This window comes from Actinia tenebrosa, unplaced genomic scaffold (assembly GCF_029948245.1).
Source record: "Actinia tenebrosa isolate PJP-AT-01 unplaced genomic scaffold, QUT_ActTen_1.0 utg545__unscaffolded, whole genome shotgun sequence".
Lineage (NCBI taxonomy): Eukaryota > Metazoa > Cnidaria > Anthozoa > Actiniaria > Actiniidae > Actinia > Actinia tenebrosa.
The window spans coordinates 71,512-95,154 of record NW_028292616.1 but is presented as its reverse complement, the minus strand read 5'-3'; the positions used below and the strand labels follow the sequence as shown (position 1 = coordinate 95,154).

Genomic DNA, 23,643 nt, shown 5'->3' with positions numbered 1-23,643 from the left:
GGACCCCCATTTCTCACCTTGCAATGCCCTGTGGACGTCGGGGTAGTGCAGCCACGAAGCGACTGGACTCGGGCTTTCAGAATATACACCTTTCGACTGGAAAGGCGGAGTGAGAAACGGGTCTCCAAAGTGTTCGCGTGAAAAAGTCGTGCACGGGTGAACGAACCGTAAGGCGTAGTTTACCCTTGCACGAGTTTTTCCCGCCAAGACTTTGGACCCCCACTTCTCACCTTCCAATGCCCTGGGGACATCGGAGTGGTTCAGTCCCGGGTCGCCTGGACTCGGGCTTTCAGAATTTACAACTTTCGAGCGAAAAGGCGTAGTTCACCCTTGCACAATTTTTTCCCGCCAAGACTTTGGAACCCCATTTCTCACCTAACAATGCCCTGGTGACGTCGGGGTGGTGCAGCACCGAGTCGCCTGGACTCGGGCGTTCAGAATTTTAAACTTTTGACCGGCAAGGCGTAGCTCACACTTGCACGAGTTTTTCCCGCCAAGACTTTGGACCCCCATTTCTCACCTTGCAATGCCCTGTGGACGTCATGGTAATGCTGCCCAGAAACGCCTGGACTCGGGCTTTCAGAAATTACAACTTTCGACCGGAATGGCGGAGTTCACCCTTGCACGACTTTTTCCTGACACGACTTTGGACCCCCATTTAGCACCTTCCAAATGCACTTGTGCCGTCGGGGTGGTGCAGAACCGAGTCGCCTTGACTCGGGCTTTCAGAATTTACAACTTTCGACTGGAAAGGCGGAGTTAGAAATGTGGTTCCAAAGTTTTGGCGTGAAAAAGTCGTGCACGGGTGAGTCACTCGGGCTTTCAGAATTTACACCTTTCGAAAGGAAAGGCGGAGTTCACCCGTGCATGACTTTTTCCCGCCAAGACTTTGGACCCGCATTTCTCACCTTGCAATGCCCTGGGTACGTCGTGGTGGTGCAGCCCCGAGTCGGCTGGACTCGGGCTTTCAGAATTTACTCCTTTCGAACTGAAAGGCGCATATCAGGCGTACACGACTTTTTCCCGCCAAGATATTGGACCCCCATTTCTAACCTTCCAAATGCCCTGGGGACTTCGGGGTAGTGCAGACACGATTCGCCTGGTCTCGGGATTTCAGAATTTACACCTTACGACCAGAAAGGTGGAGTAAACCCTTGCACGACTTTTTCCCGCCAAGACTTTGGAACCCAATTTCTCACCTACCAATTACCCTGGGGACGTCGGGGTAGTGCAGCCCCGAGTCCACAGGACTCGGGCTTTCAGAATATACACTTTTCGACCGGAAAGGCGGAATGAGAAATGGGGTTCCAAAGTCTTGCCGGGAAAAAGTCGTGCACGGGTGAACGACCGGAAAGGCGTAGTTCACTTGTGCACGACTTTTTCCCGCCAGGACTTTGGACCCCCATTTCTCACTTTCCAAATGCTTTGTGGACGTCGGGGTTGTGCAGCCCCGAGTCGCAAGGAATCGGGATTTCAGAATTTACTTCTTTCGACGGGAAAGGCGGAGTTCACCCTAGGACGACTTTCTCCCGCTAAGACTTTGGACCGCCATTTCTCACCTTCCAAATACACTAGGGACGTCATGTGCGTGCAGCCCCGAGTCGCCTGGACTCGGGCTTTTCCAATTTACACCTTTCGACCGGAAAGGCGGAGTTCACCCGTGCATGACTTTTTCCCGCCAAGACTTTGGACCCGCATTTCTCACCTTGCAATGCCCTGGGGACGTCGTGGTGGTGCAGCCCCGATTCGCCTGGACTCGGGCTCTCAAGAACTTAAACCTTTCGAACGGAAAGCCGTAGTTCACCCGTGCACGACTTTTTCCAGCCAAGACTTTGAAACCCACTTTCTCACCTTCCAAATGCCCTGGGGACTCGGGTTTGTGCAGCCCCGAGTCGGCTGGACTCGGGCTTTCAGAATTTACACCTTTCGAACTGAAAGGCGCATATCAGGCGTACACGACTTTTTCCCGCCAAGACTTTGGACCCCCATTTCTAACCATCCAAATGCCCTGGGGACTTCGGGGTAGTGCAGACACGATTCGCCTGGTCTCGGGATTTAAGAATTTACACCTTACGACCAGAAAGGTGGAGTAAACCCTTGCACGACTTTTTCCCGCCAAGACTTTGGAACCCAATTTCTCACCTACCAATTACCCTGGGGACGTCGGGGTAGTGCAGCCCCGAGTCCACAGGACTCGGGCTTTCAGAATATACACTTGTCGACCGGAAAGGCGGAATGAGAAATGGGGTTCCAAAGTCTTGCCGGGAAAAAGTCGTGCACGGGTGAACGACCGGGAAGGCGTAGTTCACTTGTGCACGACTTTTTCCCGCCAAGACTTTGGACCCCCATTTCTCACCTTCCAAATGCCCTGTGGACGTCGGGGTTGTGCAGCCCCGAGTCGCAAGGAATCGGGATTTCAGAATTTACTTCTTTGGACCGGAAAGGCGGAGTTCACCCCAGCACGACTTTTTCCCGCTAAGACTTTGGACCGCCATTTCTCACCTTCCAAATACACTAGGGACGTCATGTGCGTGCAGCCCCGAGTCGCCTGGACTCGGGCTTTTCCAATTAACACCTTTCGACCGGAAAGGCGGAGTTCACCCGTGCACGACTTTTTTGCGACAAGACTTTGGAACCCAATTTCTCACCTTCCAAATGACATGCGGACGTCGGTGTTGTGTAGCCACGAATCGCCTGGACTCGGGTTTTCAGAATTTAAACCTTTCGACCGGAAAGCCGTAGTTAACCCTAGCACGACTTTTTCCAGCCAAGACTTTGGAACCCAATTTCTCAACTTCCAAATGCCCTGGGGACGTCGTGGTGGTGCAGAACCGAGTCGCCTTCATTCGGGATTTCTGAATTTACACCTTTCGACCGGAAAGGCGGAGTTCACCCGTGCACGACTTTTTCCCGCCAACACTTTGTACCCACATTTCTCATCTTCCAAATGCGCTGGGGACGTCGGGATAGTGCAGCCCCGAGTCTCCAGGACTCGGGCTTTTAGAATTTAAACCTTTCGAACGGAAAGCCGTAGTTCACACTAGCACGACTTTTTCCCGCCAAGATTTTGGAACCCAATTGCTCACCTTCCAAATGCCCTGGGGACGTCGGGGTTGGGCAGCCCCGAGTCGCAGGGCAATTTATACCTTTCGAACGGAAAAGCGGAGTTCAACCGTGCACGACTTCTTCCCACCAAGACTTTGTATCCCCATTTCTCACCTTCCAAATGCGCTGGGGACGTCGGGGTTGTGGAGACCCGAGTCGCCAGGACGATTTACACCTTTCGAACGGAAAGGCGGAGTTCACCCCTGCACGACTTTTTCGCGCCAAGACGTTGGACCCCAATTTGTCATCTTCCAAATGCCCTTGGGACGTCGGGGCTGTGCAGCCCCGAGTCGCCTGGACTCGGGCTTTTAAGAACTTAAACCTTTCGAACGGAAAGCCGTAGTTCACCCGTGCACGACTTTTTCCAGCCAAGACTTTGGAACCCATTTTCTCACCTTCCAAATGCCCTGGGGACTCGGGTTTGTGCAGCCCCGAGTCGGCTGGACTCGGGCTTTCAGAACTTACACCTTTCGAACTGAAAGGCGCATATCAGGCGTACACGACTTTTTCCCGCCAAGACTTTGGACCCCCATTTCTAACCATCCAAATGCCCTGGGGACTTCGGGGTAGTGCAGACACGATTCGCCTGGTCTCGGGATTTAAGAATTTACACCTTACGACCAGAAAGGTGGAGTAAACCCTTGCACGACTTTTTCCCGCCAAGACTTTGGAACCCAATTTCTCACTTTCCAATTACCCTGGGGACGTCGGGGTAGTGCAGTCCCGAGTCCCCAGGACTCGGGCTTTCAGAATATACACTTTTCGACCGGAAAGGAGGAATGAGAAATGGGGTTCCAAAGTCTTGCCGGGAAAAAGTCGTGCACGGGTGAACGACCGGAAAGGCGTAGTTCACTTGTGCACGACTTTTTCCCGCCAAGACTTTGGACCCCCATTTCTCACCTTCCAAATGCCCTGTGGACGTCGGGGTTGTGCAGCCCCGAGTCGCAAGGAATCGGGATTTCAGAATTCACTTCTTTCGACCGGAAAGGCGGAGTTCACCCCTGCACGACTTTTTCGCGCCAAGACGTTGGACCCCAATTTCTCATCTTGCAAATGCCCTTGGGACGTCGGGGCTCTGCAGCCCCGAGTCGCCTGGACTTGGGCTTTTAAGAATTTAAACCTTTCAAACGGAAAGCCGTAGATCACCCGTGCACGACTTTTTCCAGCCAAGACTTTGGAACCCATTTTCTCACCTTCCAAATGCCCTGGGGACTCGGGTTTGTGCAGCCCCGAGTCGGCTGGACTCGGGCTTTTAGAATTTAAACCTTTCGAACTGAAAGGCGCATATCAGGCGTACACGACTTTTTCCCGCCAAGACTTTGGACCCCCATTTCTAACCTTCCAAATGCCCTGGGGACTTCGGGGTAGTGCAGACACGATTCGCCTGGTCTCGGGATTTCAGAATTTACACCTTACGACCAGAAAGGTGGAGTAAACCCTTGCACGACTTTTTTCCGCCAAGACTTTGGAACCCAATTTCTCACCTTCCAATTACCCTGGGGACGTCGGGGTAGTGCAGTCCCGAGTCCCCAGGACTCGGGCTTTCAGAATATATACTTTTCGAACGGAAAGGAGGAATGAGAAATGGGGTTCCAAAGTCTTGCCGGGAAAAAGTCGTGCACGGGTGAACGACCGGAAAGGCGTAGTTCACTTGTGCACGACTTTTTCCCGCCAAGACTTTGGACCCCCATTTCTCACCTTCCAAACGCCCTTTGGACGTCGGGGTTGTGCAGCCCCGAGTCGCAAGGAATCGGGATTTCAGAATTTACTTCTTTCGACCGGAAAGGCAGAGTTCACCCCAGCACGACTTTTTCCCGCTAAGACTTTGGACAGCCATTTCTCACCTTCCAATTACACTAGGGACGTCATGTGCTTGACGCCTCGAGTAGGCTGGACTCGGGCTTTTCCAATTAATACCTTTCGATCGGAAAAGCGGAGTTCAACCGTGCACGACTTCTTCCCACCAAGACTTTGTATCCCCATTTCTCACCTTCCAAATGCGCTGGGGACGTCGGGGTTGTGGAGACCCGAGTCGCCAGGACGATTTACACCTTTCGAACGGAAAGGCGGAGTTCACCCCTGCACGACTTTTTCGCGCCAAGACGTTGGACCCCAATTTGTCATCTTCCAAATGCCCTTGGGACGTCGGGGCTGTGCAGCCCCGAGTCGCCTGGACTCGGGCTTTTAAGAACTTAAACCTTTCGAACGGAAAGCCGTAGTTCACCCGTGCACGACTTTTTCCAGCCAAGACTTTGGAACCCATTTTCTCACCTTCCAAATGCCCTGGGGACTCGGGTTTGTGCAGCCCCGAGTCGGCTGGACTCGGGCTTTCAGAACTTACACCTTTCGAACTGAAAGGCGCATATCAGGGGTACACGACTTTTTCCCGCCAAGACTTTGGACCCCCATTTCTAACCTTCCAAATGCCCTGGGGACTTCGGGGTAGTGCAGACACGAATCGCCTGGTATGGGGATTTAAGAATTTACACCTTACGACCAGAAAGGTGGAGTAAACCCTTGCACGACTTTTTCCCGCCAAGACTTTGGAACCCAATTTCTCACTTTCCAATTACCCTGGGGACGTCGGGGTAGTGCAGTCCCGAGTCCCCAGGACTCGGGCTTTCAGAATATATACTTTTCGAACGGAAAGGAGGAATGAGAAATGGGGTTCCAAAGTCTTGCCGGGAAAAAGTCGTGCACGGGTGAACGACCGGAAAGGCGTAGTTCACTTGTGCACGACTTTTTCCCGCCAAGACTTTGGACCCCCATTTCTCACCTTCCAAATGCCCTTTGGACGTCGGGGTTGTGCAGCCCCGTGTCGCAAGGAATCGGGATTTCAGAATTTACTTCTTTCGACCGGAAAGGCAGAGTTCACCCCAGCACGACTTTTTCCCGCTAAGACTTTGGACCGCCATTTCTCACCTTCCAATTACACTAGGGACGTCATGTGCTTGACGCCCCGAGTCGCCTGGACTCGGGCTTTTCCAATTAATACCTTTCGACCGGAAAAGCGGAGTTCACCCGTGCACGACTTTTTCTCGATAAGACTTTGGAACCCAATTTCTCACCTTCCAAATGACTTGCGGACGTCGGTGTTGTGTAGCCACGAGTCGCCTGGACTCGGGTTTTCAGAATTTAAACCTTTCAAACGGAAAGCCGTAGTTCACCCTAGCACGACTTTTTCCAGCCAAGACTTTGGAACCCAATTTCTCAACTTCCAAATGCCCTGGGGACGTCGGGGTTGTGCAGCCCCGAGTCGGCTGGACTCGGGCTTTCAGAATTTAAACCTTTCGACCGGAAAGCCGTAGTTCACCCGTGCACGACTTTTTCCAGCCAAGACTTTGGAACCCAATTTCTCACCTTCCAAATGCCCTGGGGACGTCGGGTTTGTGCAGCCCCGAGTCGGTTGGACTCGGGCTTTCAGAATTTACACCTTTCGACCGGAAAGGCGGATATCAGGCGTACACGACTTTTTCCCGCCAAGACTTTGGATCCCCATTTCTAACCTTCCAAATGCCCTGGGGTCTTCGGGGTAGTGCAGACACGATTCGCCTCGTCTCGGGATTCAGAATTTACACCTTACGACCAGAAAGGTGGAGTAAACCCTTGCACGACTTTTTCCCGCCAAGACTGTGGATCCCCATCTCTCACATTGCAAATGTCCTGGGGACGTCGGGGTTGTGAAGCGCCGAGTCGCTAGGACAATTTACACCTTTCGAACGGAAAAGCGTAGTTCACCCGTGCACGACTTTTTCCCATAAAGACTTTGGGCCCCCATTTCTCACCTTCCAAATGCGCTGGGGACGTCGGGGTCGCGCAGACTCGAGTCGCCAGGACAATTTACACCTTTCGAACGGAAAGGCGGAGTTCATCTGTGCACGACTTTTTCCCGCCAAAACTTTGGAGCCCCATTTTTCACCTTCCAAATGCGCTGGGGACGTCGGGGTTGTACAGACCCGAGGCGCCAGGACAATTTACACCTTTCGAACGGAAAGGCGGAGTTCACCCGTGCACGACTTTTTCCCATAAAGACTTTGGACCCCCATTTCTCACCTTCCAAATGCGCTGGGGACGTCGGGGTTGTGCAGACTCGAGTCGCCAGGACAATTTACACCTTTCGAACGGAAAGGCGGAGTTCATCCGTGCACGACTTTTTCCCGCCAAAACTTTGGAGCCCCATTTTTCACCTTCCAAATGCGCTGGGGACGTCGGGGTTTTGCAGACCCGAGTCTCCAGGACAATTTACACCTTTCGAACGGAAAGGCGGAGTTCACCCGTGCACGACGTTTTCCCGCCAAAACTTTGGAGCCCCATTTTTCACTTAACAATTGTACTGGGGACGTCGGGGTTGTGCTGACCCGAGTCGCCAGGACTCGGGCTTTTAGATTTTACACCTTTTGACCGGAAAGGCGGATTTCACCCGTGCACGACTTTTTCCCGCCAAGGCTTTGCACACCCATTGCTCGTATTCCAAATGACCTGGGGACTTCGTGGTTGTGCAGGCCCGAGTCGCCTGGACCCGGGCTTTCAGAATTTACACCTTTCGACCTGAAAGGCGGAGTTTACCTGTAGTGACTCGACGCCATATCTAGATCAACTATTTATTATTCACAACTTAGCTAATTATCATACACGATTAGTTGCTATGGATACTACATCTCACCCTGTCTTCCAAATGTCCATGTGTATCTTTCGTATGATTACTGAATTATATGACCTAATTATAATCATTGCTAAATGCTGTTTTTTTTTGTTTTTTTTGTTTTTTTTTTTGTCATGTTCAAGTACAATAAAACTCAACTATAACAATGTTACATGTCCTCTATCCCTAAGGGTACATATAGTAGTCTTCAAACTTCTTGGGTCTTCGTCTTTCCCTTCTTTGTCGGTTTGATTTCTCTCCTTCATCTTGTGGTTTTTCTCTTTCCACTCGCTCTTCGGTTTTCTCCTGTTTAACTTGAGTCATCTTTGATGATTTCTCCTTCAGTTCCGCTTGTTTCTCTTCGTTGTTCGGTGGTTTCTTCCGATCCTCATGACTTTTGTTTTCCCTCATAATTCTCTCTCTAGGATCTTCCTGCTTGGTGTCTGTTGTCGCCTTCGGTTCGTCCTGGCTTGGTCCAACCGTTTCTGCTTCATCTGCAGTGTTGATGACAGTGTTGACTAGTTTGAAGTAACTTGCGTCCCGACAAACTGTGCGTCCATCTGTTGTTCTTCTTGCTGTTATCTTGGATCCTATAATATCGCAGATTGTATAGAATATGGGTTCATATGGTCTGCTCCATTTGTTTTTCTTTTCTTGTTTGACTAACACGTAGTCTCCGAGTAGCAGTCTCTTTTCCTTTGTTCGATTGTTTTCTCTCTGCACTTTCAACTTCTTCTTGTATCTTGCGTCGTTCTTGTTTATCTGTTCGTCTTCTTCTGATGTCTGTTTGTTGGGTGCTATGTAATCGAGCCTTGTTCTTACAGCTACTCCCCTCATCACCTCGTGGGGTGATACTGCTGTTGCTGGATGTGGAGTTGACCTGTATGCGGTGAGCATGTCATGAATTGCGTTCTGACTTTCTAGTTTATCTTTGCCTTGTAGGTGCTCTATTTTTTCTGTTTTATTCAGCATCTGCATAAACCTTTCAGCTTCTCCATTCGCTCTAGGGTGTAATGGTGTTACCTTGTGATGTTGAAATCCCTCTTTTCTTGCGAAGTCTTCAAAGTCTCTTGAGTTGAATGGTGGTCCATTGTCGCTTTCTATCCTCCTTGGTGTCCCGTATGTCGCAAATACATGTTTCAACCTCTCTTTGTTGGTTGTGAAAGAAGTTGATGATACTCTTTCTACGACAGGGTATCTTGTTCTTTTGTCAATAATGACTAGGTTGTAGTGTCCGTCAGGATAGGGTCCGCCATGATCCAGTGATACAGTGTCCCAGGGCTTGTCTGGAATACTCGAAGCCTTGATTGGTTCTGTTTGTTTGTTATTCGTTGCAACCTGGCACTCGTAACATTGGTCAATAGCATTGTCTATCATGTGATTCATATACGGGAACCAAGACTTCTCTCTTAACATTCTCTTTGTCGTTGTCTTCCCAAGGTGTCCTAGACTGTGTCCTATCTTCACTACTTTTCTTTGAAGATTCTCTGGTATTACAATTCTTTCCTCTCTAAAGATCAATCCTTCCGCTGTTGATAGTTCTTGCTTGATGTGTGTGTAGGGTTCTATGTCTCTGTCTTTTCGGAATTTCTCCCAGTCACCTTTCGCTATCCTCTGAGATAGTTTCTGCAATGTCTCGTCTTTTAGGGTCTCTTCTCTTATCCTTTCCAGAACTACTGAATGCTCTGCTTCTACAGTCCATTTGATGATCTTCTCGGTGCCGTCGTCTTCTGTCTCGAGTAATGGATGCCTGGAGAGGTAGTCTAGTGGGTCGGCTTCGTCCTTTCCGGGTTCATAGATCAGTTCATAGTCTACATCTTGCATCTGCATAACCCACTTCTCAATCCTTGGAGGCATATTGGTCTTTGTCCTGTTGAATAGTGGTAATATGGTTTATGTGCCGTGATGATTGTGAACCTTGGCGCTCCCAGTAAGTACACTCTTAGTCGATCTTTGGCCCACTTGATGGCGAGTGCGTCTTTCTCTGTCTGGCTGTATTTTCTTTCAGCATCTGTCATTGTGCGGCTTATGAAGTGTACCGGTTGCATACCTCTTTCTGTCTGCTGAAGTGGAGCTGCAGATAAACCCTCGTTGAAGCTTGCCTCTGTTCTCAGGATAATTTTTCTGTCTGGGTCGAAGTATGCCATTGTCTTCTTGTCAGATAGGCTGTTTTGTATTGTCTGGAATGCCTTCTGTTCTTTCTTTCCCCACTGGAACTTGACTTCTCTTCTCGTCAGTCGGTGGAGTGGTGATGCGATGCTTGCGTAGTCTTCAATAAAGTTGTCTAAGTATCCGACCATCCCGAGGAAACTTCTTACTTCTTCTTTGCTCTTGGGTGCTCCGCACTCTTTGATCGCTCTGACTTTGTCAGGGGATGGTCTCAGTCCGTTCTTGGTAAACACGTGACTGAAGAATTCGATTTCCTCTTTTTCGAATTCGCACTTCTCTCTGTTGAACGTGATTCCATGATCTCTGGCTCTTTGTAGTACTGTTTGCAGAATTTCTTTGTGCTCCTCTTTATCTTTTCCGCCTAGCAGAATATCGTCTCGTTGGTTGAGGCAGTGCGGGATGTCTCCAAATACTTTGAACATCGCTTCATCGAAAACGTCTTGAGAAGATTTGGCTCCAAAAATCAGTCTTCGTGGTCGATAATTCCCCCATGGTGTACTGAATGTCGCTACTTTTCTCGTCTCTGGGTCCAGTGTCGTCTGATGGTATCCCCGTTTGAGGTCGAGCTTCGAGAATATTTTGCAATCATGGAGATGGTATATGAAGTCATCGATTTTCGGTGCTTGTACACATCTGCTTCTTTTCATGGATTCGTTGGGGATCCTCATGTCAATGCTGGCTCTTATCATGTGTGGCTCTAGCTCATCTTTCTTGGTCTCTGAAAACTTTGGTTTGGGCTGCACAACAAGGGGTGAACACCAAGTTATCGCTTCGCCGGGTGTGACTTTCTCGAATATCTCTTTCTCTATCCCTTCGTCTAGCCATTTCTTCAGGGGTTTCTGCAGGTGATAGGGTACGTTTCTCGGTTTCTGTGCTATGGGTGTCGCGTCTGGGTCCATCTCAAGCTTGACCTGCATGCTCTCTCCCGTATCTTTCTCTTTGAAGCATCCGATTCCTTGGAATACGTCGTCGAACTCTGTCAGGAGTCTCTCGATGTCGTCTGAGGTTGTGCTAACGGTCTTGATTGTCAGATCGTTGGGTTCTTTTAGTATTCCGTTTGGTTCAATTCTGAGCATTCCTAGGTCTAGTAGTGTCTTCTTGCTTATGAGTGGTGGTGAGTCCATCTTCCCCTTTATCACTATGAATCTTGTCTTCACTCCTCTGGTCTTGTTTCTCAGCGTTACTGGAAATTCTCCTTTGACCTCTAGCTTGCTCTGTAAGGTTCTTACTCTTTCTTCGCTTGGAAACAGTTCCTGTATCTCTTGAGATCTGTGCTTGAGTGCTCTGAATTGGTACTCGTCCATTATGTTAGCGCTAGCTCCACTGTCGGGCTCCATGTCTGCGTCTAGTTCTGCTATTCGTAATCGCATGGTGTTCGTCTTTCCTCCTGATCTCACGCTTTTGGCTCTCTGGTCAATGTGGCTGGCTGTTTGCTGTAGGAATTCCTCGTCGGATTCACTGCTGGATTCTGCGGTCTTTTTCACTTGTCTCTGGGGTCTCGCGGTTCTACTGTTCTCTTTTTCTTGTCTCTGTGTTTTGTTACAGCATTTCGCGAAGTGGTTGTATTTTCCGCATTTTAAACACTGCTTCCCGTATGCTGGACAGTCCTTACCTGGTTTTTGTGTTCCTGCGTTGCCACAGTAGTAACACGGTTTTTCGGCGTGGTTATATCCTCAGGGTTTAGCTTGTTGTTGTCTTCTTGCTTGCTGATTATTTGGTCTTTGCTGTGATCTTCTATTTTGTTGTCGTGGTTTGGTTGGTGGTTTGCCACGATTTAGTCTCGCCACCTTGTGTTCGGTTTTCATGTCTTTCACTTGTTGGCTAATGTCTTCGCGTTGGCTTGCTTCGTCTATGAATCGATCCGGATTCCATCTCTTTCTAATGCATTCTTTTATGAGGTCTTCGTTCGACACTGTTTGGATCAGATGTTCTAGGATACGCTCGTCGAGTTGGTCTCCGAATTCGCAATCCTTCGCTTTCTCTCTTATCCTTGCCGCGTAATTAACAATTGTCTCGTTGGATTCCATTCTCTCCTTGCTAAATGTGTATCTCGCATGGTGTTTGTTCTTCCTAGGTAGAAAATGGTTGTTTAATTTCCTCTTGAGTTTCTCGTAGTCGTCCTCGATTTCTTCTCCTATCGGTTCTGGTAGGTTTCGAGCAAGTTTCTTGATTCCTGGTCCGCCGTAAATTTTCAAAGCGCTGACCTTGTCTTTGACCTTTTCAATTTCGAAGTAGGATATTTCTTCCTCGAAATCCTCTAACCATTCTTCCCAAGCTCTACCCGTTTCTAATAGCAGCAGTAAGGGGGACTCGCGAAATTGCCAAAAACCGATTGGATTCGCACGGGAATTACCCGCGTTTCCACCTACAGTTCATTTTTGGTCGGCACTGGAATAACCCGCAGAAATGAGTGGGCAGCCGCGCTAAGTCCCTTACTGCTGCTACTAAAGGTACCGCAAACGGAGGGTAAGATATTCCTTAGATATAGATGGACACCATCACGAGCATTCGTAACAAAACTGTGCGCCGACTGCGAACTCAGGTGTTGGATCGCCTGGATGCGGACTTTCCCTTCACAACGTTTATGGAGGGAGATACAGATGAGACGATGAGCGAGGAAAGAGCAGAAAGGATAATTGACTTAATGCCCGAAGGTAATTACCGTCTGGAGTTGACGTTTATAAAGTATTTAGACGGTGAGTGGATAATAGAAAAGGGGCGTAATCCAATACGGGCGTCGGGTAAGCAAAGCTTGTTCGTGCTGAATAAAGACACCAGACCGGGAGCGTTAGTAGGTGTGGACATGCTGTTCTACGAGGTTGCTTACCCGGTTACCGTAGTTATATACGGCGCGTACGAGATTAAAAAACCGTATGTTAAAAAGCTTAAACCAATGCGCCATCCTGGTAACTGCGTAGGAAAGTTGGTTAGAGAGTTCTTTGAGGATTCCTCTAGGGGTGGTAAGTTAACTTTAAAGAGAAGAGAAGCCATCAGGAAATGGGAAAACGCCACTTACAAGACTGGAGGAACGATAGACAACATCAAGAAGTTAGAGGTTGCTTTAGAAAGGCGCATACACGTGAAAGACATCACCGACGGCTTCATCTACTCCGGGACGCACAAGCATGGGGGCCGGGGTGCGCCTATCGTAATTTACCAGCATAACGCACATGCGTGGAGGGAGTTAAGGTTCCCCAAAAAGAAAGAAACATGCGTTTACAAGGAGTCACCGCTTGCAGAACTAATGCACGAGAATTCCATTTGGTTAATGGACGCGGAGGGAAGTCAATTTATGACCCAAGACGGCACCTTGTATCGTCCTGAAGTGGAAGAGCTGCGCATTCGAAGCGCCTGCGAGACTTTAGGAGAAGACTTCTCTGACGAAGTGCTTAGCAGTCGCAGTTTGGACTTCTTAGCCGCAAAGAAAAGAAACGGGTAGAAAAATCCACACCGGAGGAGTTCAAAGATATAGCTACAGCTTGTGTAGAACACGGTCACGGTGGTCTGTGGAACATGGAGTACGATGAAGACGAATACGTGTCGCTGGATATAAAACATTGTTACCCCGCAAGCTTCAAAGGCCTAGGAGATTGTAAGGAATATTACGACCGTTACGGACATCCAGACTCCCAATTCTTTAGGGTGTCACTACCAGGTTATTACGACGCTCCAGCAACGGGGTTCGTTAGGTTAACCAGCTGGAAATTTACAAAAGACTTACATCCAATAATCTATGCGTGGTACGGAAAGCACCTGCAGGAGAAAGAATGGATACCGGTGCCCCTATTGAAGTTCTTTGAAGAGCGCAAACTTTTAAAATACACAGCGCATGAAGCCATACTTTGTCACAGCGCCTTCACGCAATGGTTACCGGAGCATAACCCCACAGCGCGTGTGGTCATAGGTAAATTCACGCAGGGCGCAAAATAAGGTGAAAAACATATGCAGCGGCGCCTGATAACGGACGAAGGCGAGCTAAGCTTCCTCATCAAGCGCGCGCATGACAAAGGAACGATGGTGTCTGTAGAGAAATGGGACTACCTTGTCGACGATAAACTACACGAATGGAATGTGCTGTGTTATTACCAGGACCATCGACCGCAGTATTACCATCTGCGTGCCAGTATGCTTGCATATGCGCACATTAACCTTCTCGCAATGCTCTTGTGGTTTAACAAAGAAGACATTCCACGCGTAGCCACGGATTCCTTATACGTGAAACCGCACGTATTGGAAAAGATGAAGGAATTCTACACTGCCGATGAACTCGCAGAAAGTGGCCAATGGCGCGTCAAAGATGAGGAGATAAGGTCTTGGAGGGCACGTGTAGAATATCACGGCGAGCACACCCAGGGCACCGTAACGCCGACGGAAGAGCCACTGCCTTCAGTTGCCGACCCCATTTCCTACCAACGCTTCTCTTACCTCTACGGTACGGGAGGCAGCGGTAAGACGACGCGTGGGTTTAGAACTCTTTCCTAAGATAAAGGTGCTAACGCCAACGCACCGTTTGGAAAGAGAACTCGGCGAAATGGGCCACGACGCGCAGACCTACCACAGCTTCTTTCGTTGGAATGGCCAAAAGTGGGTACCAGAAGCCATCCACGACATACCTCCGGTGATACTTTGGGATGAGATTTGCACCGTGCCTTTGGAAATCCTGCAGGAGTTCGTAGAGTTCCTTCGCGGGAAATGTCAAGTAATATTCGCCGGAGATCACTGCCAGCCTCCTCCAATAGCCGGAGAAATGCCCCACGAATGGCTAAAGGGGTTCGTAGACCATGCGGAGGAAATCAACACAGATTACCGCAGTAAGGATCAAGTAAGAAACCTGAGCGCGGAATTAAGGGGCCTTAGTGACGCCGACCAATGCAAAACACTGCACAAACGCGTACGAGCGAAGAAATACGAGGACTTCCTTTACACATGGCATCCAAAGGATCTGGTGCTGAGCAGCAAACGCGTAGCACAGTCTCGCATACAGAAAAACCTCTTCAAAATACACCAAGAGCGCTTCCCTACACATCCCGTGCCCGTTTGTTATAAACCCCACGACACCCGCATGCAGCGCCGCGACGTCTGCGTACCCGGTACCGACATCCAACTGCAAAATGCGGTAACGCATGATAAAGCCTGGGTGCCCATAGAAAAGGTGGAAAAAATAACCTCCCATCCAGATTGGCGCTTGGGCTATTGCATGACAGTCCACAGCGCGCAAGGGCTTACCATAAAAGAAACCTTATGGATCATAGACCAGCGGCTGTGTTGGAGCAACCTTATCTACACCGCCGTAAGCCGCGTAGAATATGCCAAACAGTTAAAAAGAGCCTGGGGGCCGCAACTGTGTTACGACCGCACCCCAGAAGACGTAGCCAAAGAAAACATTGCTAAGAAACTCCTTCGCTACAAAAGACACGACGAAGAAAAAAAATATGACGTTCGACCTATGCGTGGACGACGTCTATAAGAAAGGGGCAAGGTGTGCCAAATGTAACATACCTCTACTATGGAGGTTTGACCCAAATGACGATCAGCAGTTCTCCGTGGATCGCATAAATAATAAGCGCGGCCATTGCAGAGGTAACGTAAGACTGACATGCCTAGAGTGTAATCGGGCGCGTGGAGCAGCACTACTCTGAGTCTTTGGGGACTATGAGCAGCTCTTCATTGACAAATCTACGACTTGGGCCATTTAGGTAATACAACACGGGTTGCCCTTCCTTGGTGAAGGACTTCGAAATCTCATATGTTTCCAGAGACCAGTTAGGATCCGTGGCTCTCTTACTGCCGCCTTCGAGTTCCCCCGGCTGATAGAGGTATCTGACCACTATGTTGCGGGGGAGCTTTTTTTCCTTCAGTCCGACCGCCCTTGAACTTCTGACGTAGGACTTGTGTTCCACGTGTTTCTTTTTTATGGCATCCTTGGGTTTCATTCCTGTAGCCCTGGCCGCCTCGTTGTTCAAAGCCGCGACGACCTGGGGGAGCCTCTGGGTCCATTCCCTGTTGCGTTTGGAGGGATCTTCCAGCTCTTTCCAATACTGGTACCCAAAGAGACGCTCGGCCAGGGTCTTATTGAATCTTTCGACGATGCTCTGACCCCTGTGGTACTCTGCTTCGGCTCTTCTAATCTTAGTGTCGTGGTCTTTCAGGGTCTTAGTAACCACGCCCATGAACTCTGTCCCCGCATCCACTTGCAGCAGCTTAGGCCATTTCAAGACGCGCTTATAAATCCTACCTAGGGCTTCTGCGACTTCCCCAGAATCCTTGCTGGTTATGGGTTCGGCGTCCTTATATCTGCTTGCGATATCGACTACGGTCAAAGCGTATCTATAGGTCTTTCTTCTCACCTTGTCGTGGGGTAAGAAAAGCAAATCCGCCTGATGAACTTCATTGGGGGCATTTACGGTAAAGCTGGGCCTGCGAATGTACTTGGGCACGGGAAGATAAACCTGCAGAGGGTTTGTTTTTTTAACCAGTTCTTAGCCGTTTCTTCTGATACCCTGGCCGCCGCTGCAAGTTTCTTGATAGCTGACGCCCCTCTCCAATAGCCTTCAGGCCCATAGTAAATCCTCTTGAGTTTGTCCTCTACGCGGCCCATTATATGAATTCCAGGACGAGATTGATCTTACGTCCGTTAAAATCCACCGTCTTTCCGTCCACTTTAATGGTGATGTTTATGCTTTCTACCAAATTAGACAAGTCATAGCTCAAAGAAATGGGAGTGTATTCTACTGGGTCAAATGGATTACCTTTGGGCAGGAACTTGGACATAAGAGAAGACTTTTCCCCATTGCTGTAACTATGGACTAAATCGCAATAGACTTCATAAGAGGATGCGACTTTCCATTTCACAGGTATGGCTGTGTCGGTAATTGTCTTGCCTGAGGCACATAATAAAGATCCCAATGGGTCAAGCTTTCCAAAAGTTACTGAATAATTTGACATATTATGTTTAAGGGTCATCTCGTGCGGCAACCCCGTGGTGAGAGTATAACCGCGCTTGGCGAGATCCTTAGCAAGGGTGATTGGCGTGTAATGTCCATCGGGCAGCAATACGGCTTGATAGTTAGATCCTCCTGTATGCTCAGTGACTATGCCCCCAATCAGGTTATACCAAGAATTGTACAAAGAGCAACTAACCAACCGAACTTTATGGGCTCTAATGGGAGGATTTAAATAAGTGGTAAAGTCATTCTTGTCGCTTTCCAAAAAGACGATCATATATTACAGGGGACAAGTCCCCTTCTAGAAGCAAGCGTAGCTTGCTGACTTAGACTAAGTACGCCAAAGCTACGCCTCCTGCCAGCCCTGCGACTCCTACAAAGACCAATTCATTGTCTTTTTGTTTCTTAGAAGGCTGGTAGTAATTCTTGAACTGGGGTTTTCTCAACCCCGTTAATGCCGCGGGGTACGCCTGCGCATAAAGCTTAAAGGCGTAGTCTGTATTTTCGAAGTTCTTATCCGCCTGCATCTTGTCTTGGTAGTTCTTATCCAACCAATCCCTGTAAGCTTGTCTTTTTTCATTCCAAGCCGCCACGTCCCGCTGATATTTCTCCAGCGCTAAGTCGTGTCTCTTCCTTTCGGCGGCTAATTCTCCGCTGCGATCACCTCTAACTAATCTATCCAAATACTGACCACCATAATTAGCTCCAGTGAATGCTAAAGCTGCAATAACTCCGCCTACGACCACGCTAGCCATATATACTAGACGCAAGCAAAGCTTACGTCGTCGGCAGGTACTTTTCCTTGCGTAGGTAATCCTTTACCATGATAGCCCCGCCCACGGCAGCGGTCATCTTGGCAAAATTAGCGAAGCTCTTGCTTGGGTCTTCAGTAAAGTCTTCTTTGAGCACTTTCTTACCTACCCAACCAATACCCGCAACGATGGAAGTAATAATAGCTGCTTCTTCAACAGTTTTCAATAACGCGGTCGACATTATATTACAGAGCGAGAAGGTTATTCCATCACGGGTATTTTGCTTCGGGGCTCCTGTGGTACGTGCACGGCCTCCAACTTTACTTCTGGCTTCGTAGCCCGCCATTGTAAGTAAAGGCTACCTGCAGCTATAGCAACTCCTAACGCGCCGATGACGTACCCAGGATTAATAAAGGATTCCTCTTCTCTTTCCTCCACCTTTTCTTCTTTTTTGGCTTTGTTCTTCCTGTTCATCTCCGCGAGCTTCTTCCCCGCCGCGACTCTGCCTGGAGATTTAGCCTTGGTAATCTTCTGCTCCTCTACTTGAGGGGTTTCCTCCGCCTTCGATTCACTCATTTATACTAAGGACTTGAAGGACTTGATAAGTACTTGAGAAGGACTTGATAAGTACTTGAGAATGACTTAAGTAAGTACTTAAGGACGACTTGACTAAGTACTTGAGGCGACCTGGGCAATTCCTGAGGACGACTTGACTAAGTGATCAGGTACCTCAGCAAGTGCCGCCTGGAAGACCTTTTCAACGTCTCTGTCCTTCTTGAAGTCCTTCCAAGAGGCACCAAAGGTGCCCGCAAGTTCCTTCAAGTCGACATGCTGAGCTACGTGAAGTGCCGCAGAGGCGACTGCCATTAACTTACCGCACTTCAAAGACAACCACCCGCAGGTTATCTTAAGTTCTTGGGCGATGACATAGTCCTCGCTTATGTCCTTCCGCAGTTGCTCCACGTCGTCTATGGGCAGCGCAAGTCCAAGCAATTTAGTCGCAAGTCGGATAGCGGAGTCTGCTACGGCGTCCGTGGTCTTACTTGCAAGGGCAGCCTCATACCTCTTATGCAACTGTTTGACTTCCTCTTCCGACAACTTATTAACCTGCTCATGGGTAAGTTCCTTACCTATCATTTCTTTACACTTCCCAGATGACACAAGGATGTTAAGTTGTTCCTTGAGGTTACTTTCATCTAACTGCGTGGGGACTTCATCTAAGAGCTGCTCAATCTCCATATACATTAGGAATCATAGATTCCAACCGTGTAGGGAAACCTCAAAGAGAAGATCATTTTGGAATGTTGGTGCGTTTTTAAATGCCGCATGTATTCGTGTAACTGTTCCTTGGATATCTCACCGCCGTAGTCGCTTAAAATGGTTTCCAGGTCTGACTTGCTCGGAGTATAAAATACGACAAGTGAACCTATGTTTTCCCTGAAGGGCTTAGAGACGCTGGTAAGCTGCTGCGAGAGCAACCAAACGCTGATATTGTCGTGTCTACCGCTGAAGGCGAGCTTCACTAATTCGGAGGTGCGTCTTTTTACGTCGTCCCCACAGGCTATGTCATCCAGTATGAGTAAAGTCCGAGTATCCTTAGGGAATTGCTTATGCCAAAACTTAAAGTGCATATAACCCCTAAAATGATAAAAAATTGGAGTAATCTACAAGGTCCAAACCAACCATTTTCGTTGTCAGAATTTGATTTCGAGTATTTCTGAATATTTAACAGATTTTTAAATATTTCTTCGGCTCCACCCTGGCCGGGACTTTTGGGTCTGGGTCCGAGTGGCCGGAAATGACGACAGAACAGGTACCCTCGAACTGTCAAACGCCGAAACCATCAACAACGATCAGTCGAATGCCGATTTGACAACTTCACACGTGAAAACCACTATGTGCAACTCTTCGATTCTATAGTTTTTATATTTTATTCCATGGAAAATCAGTCCTCTGAATCCGATTTAGCTAGTTATGACTCCGATGATTCCGAGTTTAATTATATTCCTGGAATTTACGTGCCGCGGGTAAATTACGAGGAGGAAAACGAGAATTATGAGCGAGATTCAAATGCGGTTGAAGACGATGACAATCTTCCCTTCGTTGGTCCGTATGAAAACGAGCCGCTAGCTGACGAAGAATGGTTGAAAGAATATAAAAGAAAAAAGGAGATCGAGGATGCGCTACGTCAAAAACTTCAAGAAAGAATAGATGGCGTCGATCCTTGCAGCAACTGGTGAGTCGTCTTGTTGTCTTGTCGCGTACTTTCGAATAGATCTTTTACTGATTATGAATAACATAACACCAGTTTATTGAGATATATTGTTTATTTGTAAATACATAGGTGTTCCTGTGGAAACTGCAATATCGATATGCTACAAAACGTCTACGAGGCAAATTGTTGTAGGGAACTCGACGGTTGTGTTGAGGCATGCCACGCTGACAGTGTGTTAGAGGAGACACAAACTCCACCGAACTGCATAATTCTTCATCCTGGTTTTCGCCCAATTTGCCTGGAGAAATGGGCCCTCAAGCAGTCCGCTTCTAAATACAAAACCAGAGATAAGCGTCGATACAATCAAATTGGGAAGGAGTCGACGTAAGTAAAACAAAACTTTTTTCAATCACCTCCCTGCTTCAATTATAATCCATGCATTGAGCTTCTTCCACATAGGCTATCCGCATATTTTCTTTTGTTTATAGTAAGTAGTATCTTTATATTTTCGACTACAACATTATTGCTTCTGGGCAGTTAATTATGCCAATACTTTCTTATGTTTCTTCTTGTTTGATTTATGAACATTCCTTTTTTTTTCTGTAAACTTCCAGGTTTCTTCGAGCAGTGGCCTACAGGGAATTCTGTCAACTTGTTTATAGATTTCTTGGAGCCTAAAGAATTCCCCTGCCAGCCTGTGCATATCATGCTATTAGGAGTACATTCAGTGACCAGGATGAAAGTTTTATTGGATTTGAATTTGAAGAGGATTGATAACTGATAGGATAGCAATTTCTTTATTTTACGTAATCATATGCTTTTGTTAATTTCATGTTGTTGTAACTTATAAACAAGTCCAATATGGAAAAGAATTATTATGGGAGAAAACATGAATACCATTTATTTTAAACTGACCCTATTTCCTGAAAAAAGTATATTATTAATGAATCTCGTACTGAGGTATAATTATCCTTTTCTGCTAAGTAAACAACTGTCAAAATAATCATTTTTTACAATATAATAATTTATTAAGAGGCTAAAGTAGCAAATATTGCATCTATCCATGTCGTTTTATTAATCTATCACAAATTATTGACAGAAAATGCATTGCATTCCTAATTATTTTGATTTTTTGGACAGTTTGCCACATTCTTGTGGCCTCTCATTGGTTGGCCACAAACTGTGCATTCAGGCTTTTTTCGAGGTGCTGGTCTTTCTATTACTTCTTCTGGGATAGCCTCATTACTCCCTGCAAAGAATTAGCAACATGCCTAGCTGGATGTTTTGGCAGTTTGTCAATGATTGAAGAATTGATGGCAATAATTCTACTTGGGTACCATATTCTTCCTTGCAAACAAATCCCTTTTTTTTTTAATATTTACCTAGTGCAGTGCCAGGTACATCCACAGCTACCATTTGCCTTCTTGCTGTCCTCTTTCGGATTGCCTCTACACGGTCTTGTTTATCTAGCATGGTGTTCATTGGCTCTGGTGTCAACATTTCCAGCTCTTCCACAGCATCTCCAAGGTTCTTGTTTACCATTGACTCCAAACATGTCTCATAAATTTCTTCCACGTATTCTGCAAAGTTAAGCATTGTGTCACATTAATTTTTCTTGTTTATGTAGTCACCAAAAATGCAGGAAATAAAAGATAAATGGATGTTTCAAACAATGATTGATATTAGTTTACTTGTTACTTGTCAATGATACTGATAATGGATTTATATAGCACACTTTTCCATAATTATGTAAATGTTCAAACTAGGTGCTTTTCAGAGGTGTTTAGTATCATAGGTAGGCACTGTGGGTGGTCACTGCCAGGGTTTCTTTATGTCCCCATTTTTTTGGGGGGGAAGTCCAGTGCTCAGCCAACTAAGTAGTCAGTATTACAATGCAAAAGATATGATGTATGATTACTATTAATATTTATTAATAATATTCTTACCAAAGTTTTGTTTTACTCTTACACTCCTCACAGTGGCTTCCCCATTTTTAAACTTTGGGTAGACAATGGAAACATGTTCACTACCATCTTTTTTGGTCTTTACTTCTCTTTGTACATTATAGTTGAAATGAATGGATGCAAGAATGTGTCTATAAAAAAGAAAAAGCCATATTACACTATGGTTTTACTTTTGGAGGCTCTCCTACTCTATCCCATTTTTCATCAAGTAGTATCAACAGCAATCAAAATGCAACACTGATCAGTGACTTCCTGACAACTGGCCTTCCATGCAAACAACTTCTTCATAGCATTGCATTACAGCTATCAACAACACCATCACTAATGATTAATTTTCCCAGCAAATGGGAAACAATATGTTCAATTAACATGATTCTTGACATCTCATTTTTCTCAGTGCAAAACAAATTCAACATTAGAACACAGAATTTTTTTCTTATAAATTCAAGCTACAGTAATACCTCACTAGCATTCCACTGTATGAGAAGGAAATCATCTTGGGCGCAAAATGATTAATAACTGAATGAAAGCCTTCTAGGCAACTCGTTTGTGATATTGGTGATGCCTGCTTGATGCCGCTGACCAGGGATGGCTTAGTCAAAGCAGTCTTGAGTTTGTCATATACCATTGAATCTATGTACGCAAAATAAATTGAAATAATATTATTGAACTATTGAAATAATAGTTGTTGAAATCTGTTGTTTACTAGTAACAAGGGATAGTGAGTATCATCACAATTTATTTTCTGTCAACATTAAATAACAGAAAAATCAAATAACAGTGATTAGCAGAGTAAATCATATAAAGTAAACCTACCAGGCAATAGCCACTGCCTTGGTTCAATTTCTCCATGGTGACACTTTTTGAATAAAGGATCTGGAAGGTTGTCGTGCTTATCTACGATATGACTTAAGAACGACTTGAATTTGGACCAGATAAGCCTGCCATTTCCTGAAATGCTGGAGGTGACACTCCAATAAAAATGGTTTTCGCAGGGACGTATCCATGCCTTTACTGCCTCACAGCCACTCAGTCTGGCTATCTTATTTAGAACTTTCCCAATTTCTAATATAAAGAGAATAGTATGAGAATAATATGGATTAGCCAAATGGTGTTTTGGATTTCTCCTCACAGCACACATACATGGGCTGCTTCAAAAATATGCATATTTCCTAATTATTATATTATACACCTCTTGTGTTAGAATATGAATGCTGGATATCCCTACTTGTGTATGTTCTGCATGTACTTGTGTATGTTCTCAACAATACTCTTGATGTTTACCTTTGAACTGTTACAGCCTGAGCTGTACAGTTTTTTGGTATCTTGTTGAAATGAGTACTTAAGCCTGGTTCTCATTAGCAAAGCAAGCGCAGTTAGTCTTTCATAGTTAGTTAGCCCTTATATTCAGTTAGAACAAAACATTCAGTCATCCCTAAAGTACTATCTGCACTTGAGTTGCTAGTGAGAACCAGGCTATATATCAGCAATATTATAAACACAGTGCGCTCCATATTTCTTACTTTTCTTGATATGCCACAAGTCGAAATAATGCTTGATGTCCGGGAGTCTCTCCCTCATGTGCTTTGCGATGGAAGTATGGCGATCTGTAATTATTGTGCCAATTACCAAGCCTACACCCAAAAGAAAGTCCATACATTGCTGGAATCCCATGTATTCCATGGCAGGACTATTTCCAGCTTCATTTTTCTATGTAAGAAAATCAAATAAAAATTGCTCACTTCAAATGTCACAAGTGGAAGAAAAAAATAACACAGGCAAAGTATACATTATATTTGAAAAAGACAACAAGCTTTTATACACCTAATTAAAAAACTTGCCAGGTTGAAAG

General features: G+C 46.6%; 2 protein-coding genes across 2 annotated transcripts; both read right to left on the bottom strand.

Annotated features, from left to right (window-relative positions):
• Nucleotides 1–7,933: 7,933 nt before the first annotated feature.
• On the bottom strand, nucleotides 7,934–9,088 carry LOC148904244 (uncharacterized). Its single transcript, XM_089025539.1, has one exon. The coding sequence runs from the start codon at nucleotides 8,723–8,725 to the stop codon at nucleotides 7,934–7,936; it is 792 nt and encodes a 263-aa protein (XP_088881665.1). The 5' UTR covers nucleotides 8,726–9,088.
• A 12,081-nt stretch (nucleotides 9,089–21,169) lies between these two features.
• Nucleotides 21,170–23,485, bottom strand: LOC148904243 (uncharacterized). Its single transcript, XM_089025540.1, has 5 exons — nucleotides 23,315–23,485; nucleotides 22,608–22,856; nucleotides 22,253–22,424; nucleotides 21,774–21,922; nucleotides 21,170–21,407 (listed from the first exon to the last, which is right to left on the bottom strand). Exons 1-5 carry the CDS (start codon nucleotides 23,472–23,474, stop codon nucleotides 21,199–21,201), a joined length of 939 nt encoding a protein of 312 aa, XP_088881666.1. The 5' UTR covers nucleotides 23,475–23,485; the 3' UTR covers nucleotides 21,170–21,198.
• Between the last annotated feature and the right edge of the window lie 158 nt (nucleotides 23,486–23,643).

Excerpts from the sequence above, each read along its gene's own strand:
- LOC148904244 (XM_089025539.1), bottom strand. The coding sequence starts at position 8,725 with ATGCAGATGCTGAATAAAACAGAAAAAATAGAGCACCTACAAGGCAAA.
- LOC148904243 (XM_089025540.1), bottom strand. The coding sequence starts at position 23,474 with ATGGAATACATGGGATTCCAGCAATGTATGGACTTTCTTTTGGGTGTA. Across the intron at positions 22,425-22,607 it reads AAGGCAGTGGCTATTGCCTG|ATTCAATGGTATATGACAAA; the intron begins GTAGGTTTACTT and ends TTGCGTACATAG. Across the intron at positions 21,408-21,773 it reads AAGAGTAAAACAAAACTTTG|AATACGTGGAAGAAATTTAT; the intron begins GTAAGAATATTA and ends TTAACTTTGCAG.